The following is an 8,920-nucleotide window of genomic DNA, read 5'->3' as shown; positions in this document are numbered from 1 at the left end:
AGCAAGGATGAATCAGCTATGTTATGGAGAGACAAGTGTGGGGTGATAAGGCCAATGGGAGCTGATTTAAGATGCCAGGGAAGGAGACATGGTAGAGTGGTATTATCTTAGGTGGGGTGGCCCCAATGTGCACAGCATGCCTCTCAAAGCAGGACACCCACTCCCCATTCTCTTCACTCCTTTCACCAACTTTGGTGATAAAATGACCTTTGCACACTGCCTGCCATCCACTGCCCAGCATATCATGGCAGTGGAAGCTGATTGAGATCCTCAAATGGAAATTAATTGGCCACAAATGCCTCAATAGGCTTAAGGATGGGCGGGCTAGTGTGTGCCTTACTCAACCCCACATTATGACGATCAGATTGGGGAGGGCTGGAAGGCGATGGGCTATCCAACTTTGCACGTCCCATCCTCCAATGAAAACACATCCAGCATGAGGGGACTTTTAAAAAAAAAGCCTACATTCCCTCTTTCTCAGGGAACACATTTCCCTCACTAGTCCCATCCCAGAAAATTACTGTTAATCCTGCTTTTTTTTAGAAATATATCCTGCAAATAAAGTACAATTTTCAATACAAACGTGACAACATCCTTCAGCCCAAAGACCATATTTCCCATCACTTTGACACAGCAAAATATAATAGCTACAGTGTTTATTTGTGTACTGATGTACCCTGGAATATTGACCTAGGTGCACATTGGAAACCATCAAAGTTCTTGTGATATTTTTCAGCAAAGTAGTGTACCTTTGACAATATGAACAGCTGAAAGACACTATAATTTTTAGTCCTATAAGTATTTTGATCAACATTTTACATCCAATGTACAAATATGACAACATTGGTATATTATTATATGGTCTTATGCTAATACACAATTGACTAGGGTGAATACTGTTTAAACATTATTAAATATGGCCGAGTAAAATGGAACAAATATATGTTTTTAATGTATTGACATTAGATTCAACTCAGAACATCTGTGCACTGCTTATACAGCAAGTGAAGGGCAGTCTTCTGTTTACTCGGGAGACAATTGTGAGGTTTACATTTCTGCTTTTAATTTTTAAACAATAACAAGCTTCTGTACCTTGAGGGCCCAATGCAATTGGAGTTTATAAATGCAAAATTTCTCCTTTCTTGTTTTGTAACCATGGTGAAACAATAGAGTGCGAACTTTCACTGAACCTTGCTCCTTTAATGGACTGGTCCATGTTGACCTAGCAATACAGGCTAAAACCTGATACCATCACACAAGCTACTGGTAAAGTAATCAGATTAAAGAGCAACTTACACTCAATTACATTCCTAATTTCAACACAACAAAGTCATTGTCATTAGGGAAAGATAGGCTGCTTCAATTAATCACTTGCAATTTTTTTCTCACTGTTTTCTTTAAATTCTTTTTAAAAGGGCATTACAATTAGGTAGAATGATCAATGAAAGAAAGCTACGCACGCAGGCTTTGAACACCAGAAAATACACACAGTTAATCCATGTTTTAAATCATAATTATGTCATCCAAAGGAACCAGCAAGAAATCATAATTAGTACTTTCCATGTTGATAAATTATTCAACCATTACAGAAAGTGCGGGAATGAGAGGCACACAATGTTTTTCCCGCTGTCTCTACAAGGAGAAGGAATGACAGTCAATCAGCCTATTATTCAACTATAGCCACTGACCATACTAATCTTTTTGAGTGAAATCTTGAAACAAAAAAACTTGTTGTCACTCTTCTTCTTATCTGAAGAAATAAAGTGTCAAATATATGAAATGTGGGCCTGAATTCTGAGTCCGGGCTGTGAGCCCAACATTGGGACCATTTTTGAATCCTGACCCCATAATGGGTAAGCATCAGTCAGGCAATGCAGGTTTCCATAAAGAAGGCCTTACTCAGGCTCAAGGTGAGTTCAGTGCCCAATTAAGGGTTGGTGGCAAGGGATTCATTTTAGAAAGGGATTTTAATAGGCCATCGGCATTTTTCATTGGGCTTACCATCACCTAGAGGAATGTAGCAAGCAGGAAAGCAGAGGGTCAGGAGTCTGACAATCCCCACACAAGTGCCTAAACAGTCATGTTTATTCGAGCGATGGCGATCTTGTGTTACTGCATGAGCACCTCGGTTTAACAATTCTATTTTTTAAAACCAGGCTTTTCATCAGCAATGAATAATGGCTCCTCTCTGTGCTCCCAACAGCTGTGTGCTAACACGTCCCAGATCATTTGCTCTTCCTGTTATAGGAAAATTTAATTCTGTTGCTCTCTGGTCTGTTAACAAGACCTTCAATGAGTATATCAGCATGTTAATTGGAGGCTTGCGGGTTGCTTATCCACCAACCCCTCTTCCCCTCTTCCGCTTTGAAGATTCCAGCACATCACAGAGATATTAGAAGACTAACATGCCATTTGAGAGAGGGCAGTCATTTTCCCATTATCAACCTTGCACACAATGGGTGACTGAAAATACAGCCCATGATGCCAAGGAATGTGGTCTTCTGTGATTATTCTGGAAAATTAAAACATGAGAACATTTACAGCGACTTTAATATGCTATACTCTTGTGCTCAAATAATAACAATTGAGCATCTTCTTTCTAATATCTTTCTATTGTCTAATACATGTGGAGGATACTCACTTCCACCCATAAGAATCACCAAACTAAACTACTGAGAAGTTCACCTCTGTAGAATTTGTCACTTACAAAGTACACACTCTGGATGTTATTTTCACTTGAGGTTAACTTCAACTGAATGGCATTTCAATGTGTAGCACACTTAGCTCTTACCAAGACACCACTTTCAGTCTAGAGAGTTGAGCCCAAAAAATCTATACTGATGCTCCACTATGGGGTTGAAGAAGCATCACACTGTTAGAGTTGCTGTCTTTGAAATGAGATGATCCAAATCCCGATGTGCCCTCTCAAGTTGGCACAACAAATTCCATACTGCCATTTTGAAGGGGGAATCTAAACTGATCATCTATACTTAAAAAGTACTTGACTGACTGCTAACCATGTTGGAATATCCTGTGATTGCAAAAGTTGCTTTTAAAATGCTAATCATTCTGCTCTCAATTTGTACAATAATCAGGCTGGCTTTTTTTTCATAAATACATTAACTGTGAAGTAGATTAATATCATGGAACATCCAACAAAGGAAACTCAGTAATCCATTGAAAATTCCAATCAAGACAAGTTGATTGACTCAATTACCTAGAGTAGAAATTAACTGGATACAGAAAGTTTCTGCAACCCAAGACAGGACTTTTCCCCATCAGTTTAGAAGAATGCACTTTGAGTGGCTCCTCCTGTCCACTCACTGTAAATGTGAGACATCTGCAAAATACGAAAGAGTAGATTTTCACTTGACAGTTGAACACAAAGCTGGCACATTTTTTAATATGTTCATGAGATGTGGGCATCACTAGGTGGGCTAACATTTATTGCACATTCCTAATTTCCTTGAACTAAGTGGCTTGTTAAGCCATTTTGTAGGGCAGTTCAGAGCCAACCCAATTGCTGTGGGTTTGGAATCACATGTAGGCCAGACTAGGAAAAGATAACAGATTTCCTTCCCTAAAGAACGTTCATGAATCTGATGAGTTTTTACATCAGTCACCGTTAGACAAGCTTTTAATTTTGATTATTAATTGAACTCAAATTTCACCATCTGCCATGGTGGACTTCAAACTTGCCTGTCCAAAATATTAATATTATGGGACAAGAGATTACTATCCAGTAACTTTACTTCTTCATGTCCATTCTCCCTCATAGTTTAGACAGGCCAACATCCAGGGACTGCTAATTTTCACTTCTATTTATTCCCATGGAAAGTGAATGGGTTTCTATAACAGCTGATGCACAGTGCAATCCCTACATCTGGGTAACAAGTTGAAGATCTGTTCCAACAATCCCAATTTGAAATTTATCACATAGCCTACCTACTGCCTGGCACTCTTCCATTTGAGTTAGCATCCAAATCATACTTGGGTTGGCTTTCAGTGATACTCTTGGTCACTATTTGTGCCCATGAAATGACCACTGGCACTTGCCAACGAATTAATATATTAATTGTCGACCATTCTCATATCAAACTTATCACATCTTATGTGTGACTTGAAGTTCCTCCTGTATTTTCCATCTTGCTATTGGGCAGGAATATAATGCTGCTCACACATTACACAGACCGTTATGTACTATGCTTGTCCAATACAGTGCACAAAAGCTTCAATTCAGAGCCTCCCTCACACAGTCAGATCAAGTGTTACTAGGTCAATATGTATTAATACAAAATAAGACACCCTCTACGCAACACCATTATTGCAACGAAAGTATGATAGATGATAGATAGGGTACAGCTCCTTCTATATAGCATTATCAAGAATCCCCAGAGCACTGACGCATAAAGCACTGTCTACAATCTTCAGATAATACCTTCATCTATATCTATATTTAAAACTACAGCACTGAGGTGAAATATGCTGCAACACCCCTTCCTCACAAATTCTTCCAGTTTTTCCTCATACCTGTCACATAAGCTTTCACACTCATAGCATTTCCCTTAAATAAAAAGCTTTTAAAATTGATATCCTAATATCCATATAACAGGATAACTGTGTAATTGCACAAGAAGCAGCAAATCCCTGTAAAGGGATTTCTATCACCATGTAGCTTTGATTCATTACGAAATACAGTAGTATTCTTCAAGGTCCTATTTGTACAGAGTTAATTTAGTCACTATGCACTGCTCGTCTTAAGTGCACTATTTAAACTAAGCCTGAAGCTGGATTTACTTCAGGTTTAGCATGTAAAAACAGGCAGTATGACGTTAAGTGCTCTGTCAATATTGCAGCACCGTTTCATGGCGCTGAGTTGTAGTATTGATGTAAAAATTCCATGACGCTCTATCCATGTAGATTGGAGGATACTTGACAATGTGGAACTCAAACTGTCAAATGTGCTGATCAATGCAGCCAAGTCTGAATGTCAACTACAAAAGCCAACTACTATGGATGATGGTAATCTGAAATAAAAGCAGAGTTCCACACATAAGCTGCATCTGTAGAGATGGAAACTGAGCTAAAGCTTTTGACCTGTGACTTTTACCAGAACAGAAGAAAGTTAAGTACGTAAGAAATTGAAGCAGGGTGTACGCCATTCAGCTCCTGTGGCCTGCTCAGCTATTATATAAGATCATGGCTTGTCTTCCTTAACACATTTCTCGTGCCAGTTCAGTATAACTCCTTGATAATGCAAAAATCGATCTGCCTCCACTTTAAATAATTTCAGTGATCTAGCCTCCACGACTCTCTGGGGTAGAGAATTCTAGACATTCACTACTCTCCATTTGCATCCTTGTTTTAAATGTGTGTCCTCTTATTCTGTAACTATGTTTCATAGTTTGAAACTCCCCCACTTGTGGTATCACCTTCTCAACATGTACCCTGTCAGGCACCCTCTCAATCTTGTTTGTTTCAATAAGATAAGTTCTCACTCTCAATGAGTTCTCAATTAGTCAACCTCTTCATCCAAGGAATCATCCAACTGAATCTCTTTTGCATTGCCAATACAGGGTCCCTTAAATGCAGGGACCAAAACTGTGCACAATACTCCAGAGGCACCCTCACCAACACCGTGTGTATTGTTTCAATATTTCCCTCCTTTTGTAACTCCAAACCCCAACGATGAAGCCAAAATTCCATCTGTGTTTTTAATTATTTGCTATACCTACATGCTAACATTTTGTGTTTCACGCACAAGAATAGCCATATGCTTCTCTGTTGCACTCTTTTGGAATCTCTCTCCATTCAAATAGTAGTGTGCCTTTTGACTCTTCCTACCAAAGTGCATGACCTCACACTTTCCTACATGAAACTCCATCTGTCAAGTTTTTGCCCATTCATTCAACTTTCCCTATCCATCGCATATCCCTTTTGTCCTCTTACAACATGTCCTGCCTCAAATTTTGTATCATCAGCAAATTTGGATACATCACACCTTGCCTCTCCTCCAAGTCATTAACATGGATAGTAAATCGTTGAGGATCTCGGACTGATCCTTTTGACACTCCACCGCTTATGTCTTTCCAACTGAAAAAGATCCATTCATACTGACTCTCTGTCTTCTCGATGTTAGCCATCCTCAACCCATGTGAATATATTACCCACAATTCCATGAGTTCCTATCATGTGCAAAAACCTGTTATGTGGTACCTTACTGAATGCCTTCTAGAAATCCAAATACACTACATCTACCAGTCTTCCTTTATCGAATTTATATATTTTTAAAGAATTCTATGCTGATGCTGACCTGGCTCTGAATTGATGGACTGTGTCCTGGCTCTGAGTCGATCGACAGGGTCCTGGCTCATCTTCCAATGCAGCCACCCAGGGTGGAACGGAGATACACAGGGCCCCGGCGTCCCTCTGGAGGGCAACAGGGGGAAGCCCCAGGACGACCAAATTAAAATAAAATGTTTCCCAGCTGGAAAGACAACGATGAAACCAAAAGTTGTGGCAGAACCCGCTGGAGCCGAACACTGCCGACCCCGCCGCCGCCATCTTGGATGTTAGCTTTTTGTGATTCATGCACAAGGACTCCCAAGTCCCTTGGTGCTGCAGATTTCTACAGTCTTTCCTCATTTAAATAATATTCAGCTTTTCTATTCTTCTTGCCAAAGTGCATAACCTCACACTTTTGTACGTTATAAGATTTTCTAATTCACTTAACATGTCTATGTACTTTTGCAACCACTTTGTGTCATCTCCACTGCTTGCCTTCCCACCTATTTTTGTGTAATGGTCAGTGATACCCATATCCCTGGAACAATTTTTTTAAAAAAACAGCCATCCTAACTGCATTTGGGTTGAGCTTAATTGAAAACCACTCCGGAAGTTGCCTAGGAGGCTTGGATATTGAATCGTGGCACATCTTCCCATCCCCTACAACTCCTTCCTAGCATAAGGTGGGAGGGGTCAAGGATGACACACAAGTTTTTGATCCTGCTACCACTGGGATTGAACCTGCAGAGGGTGAAAGTCATATAATGCAGGCAAAAGGTCATGAGCTAAAACCCCGTTAGGTATGGCTGCAGTGTAGAAGACAGGTCCTCTCACCTTCTGAGACATCCTGAGCCCAACACTGGAAATGGGGGAATTCCTGGGGAATCACCTGTTGCTTTTGACAACAATCACTCCCCCCACTCAGTCTGGCCCAGGAGCTTCAGGGACCAACCTTCAAGTAGGCTTCGCTGGAGTGCCGCTGGCCTTCAATGGATCCATGGATCTCAGAAGTGGGGCACTAATTCCACACCAGAACATTTAGTGGAAAAATGACACCAGTGGTGTAAGCAAGACAGATTGCAGCCAACTATTAGGGACTTTATCTCAATGGGGCTCCCAGAAATGGTCACAACTGGGTTTCCACCAGTTCTCCAGCTCATGGGCATGCCTGCCAACACAAGCAATCATTTCTCCAACATAGAGAATTTTAATTCATGGGCAGCAAAAATAGTATCCTAAATTAGAAGACATATAATTATATCACTGTTATATCGCTATTACTCCTGGAAGGAGTGTTTAACCCCTTGGCATTCCAAAGAAAGGTAGGTTAAAGGACTGGACCTTTTGTTGCAAAAGTTATCAACACAAAATGTTACCTCTGGCTTTCTCTTGTCATTTCCTGTTTTTGTTTTTGAGTTTTGACAGGTCACTGTTGTTCTGCAGCACATTGCAACTTTTGACAAAATTTGTTTTAGAAACAGTGACACTTTGTTCTCGTTGGGACTAAAGAATGGAGAGTATAGTTTAGATTTGGAATAGTTCTATAATGGTTGTCACAACAGAAGTTGAATTATTAAACCACTCACATTTTAATCAGATGATTGGCCTTATTCCCATGGATGACCGACTAGTGCTGGGTTTACTCTATTCTGTTTTGTTACTGCAGTGAGAAGCATGTGGTAAACTTTTAAGTTTTATTTGTATTTTGTATTTATTCATTCACAGGATGTAGGCATCACTGGCTAGATCTGCATTATTGCCCATCCCTACTTGAGATGGTGATGCTGAGGTCCTATTGAGCTACTGCAACACTTTGCGCCTTTTAGGGAAAGGAGTTCTAGGATTTGGACTGAGTGACAATAGTGGAACAGCAATGTCATTCCAATTCGGCATGGATTAATTGCTTGGAGGAGAATTTACACTTGGACAGTCAACTCAGTGTATGACGAAAATATCTTGAGAACTCCCATCTGTACACAAGTAATTTGACCATTCTCAATATTCTTCCTTTTTTTGGAGCAAACATGTATCAGTTTGTTGACAAGACACGTGCAGTCAGGTGTAAAACATCTGCTCTCAATATTCTTCCAATGCCTCTCAAAGATTTCCTGCTGGCTGGTGCAACAGAGACTACACAGGTTCCTCATTTTGAAGGACCAACTCAACCTTATTGGGCAATCAACTCACCCCTAACTCCCCAGTTCCAATCTGCGCAAAATTAAGAATTCATGGGGAAATTTAAATCACAGTTCTTCATTTTATTCAATGAAACAGCAAATAGGCTTCTATTTATATATAGTGCATTTCTGAAACTCAAGATGTTCCAAAGAGCTTCACAGAAAATGAATTTTCAATCGTAATCATTCTTGTAATATTGGAAACATGGCAGCCAACTTTCACGTCGCAAAGCCTACCAGCAGCTATGCCACTGTGGCCAAATTATCAATTTCAATTATGTTAATTGACTGCCTTTATTGGCCCAGGCAGTAGAGGGATATTCTCTGCTCTTCTTTAAGAGTGCCATTGGATCTTTTACATCTACTTGTAAAGGTTGATGAGACCTTAATTTAACACCTCATCTGAAAGATTGCACAGTACCTCATTCCCTCAATCTTGCAGTATTGTAACCAAAACG

The 8,920-nt window shown here is 40.0% G+C and overlaps 1 protein-coding gene across 1 annotated transcript in view; it reads right to left on the bottom strand.

Annotated features, from left to right (window-relative positions):
- dachc (dachshund c) overlaps positions 1-8,920 on the bottom strand; it is a 569,756-nt gene that overhangs the window by 389,845 nt on the left and 170,991 nt on the right. Inside the window, exon 2 of the mRNA XM_048598317.1 lies at positions 3,218-3,340. Coding sequence (XP_048454274.1) covers positions 3,218-3,340 — 123 coding nt within the window. The remainder of the gene's footprint in view (positions 1-3,217; positions 3,341-8,920) is intronic.

This window comes from Rhincodon typus, chromosome 6 (genome assembly GCF_021869965.1).
Source record: "Rhincodon typus isolate 14 chromosome 6, sRhiTyp1.1, whole genome shotgun sequence".
NCBI lineage: Eukaryota > Metazoa > Chordata > Chondrichthyes > Orectolobiformes > Rhincodontidae > Rhincodon > Rhincodon typus.
The sequence above is the reverse complement of the archived record's forward strand: the minus strand, read 5'-3'. Positions and strand labels throughout refer to the sequence as shown.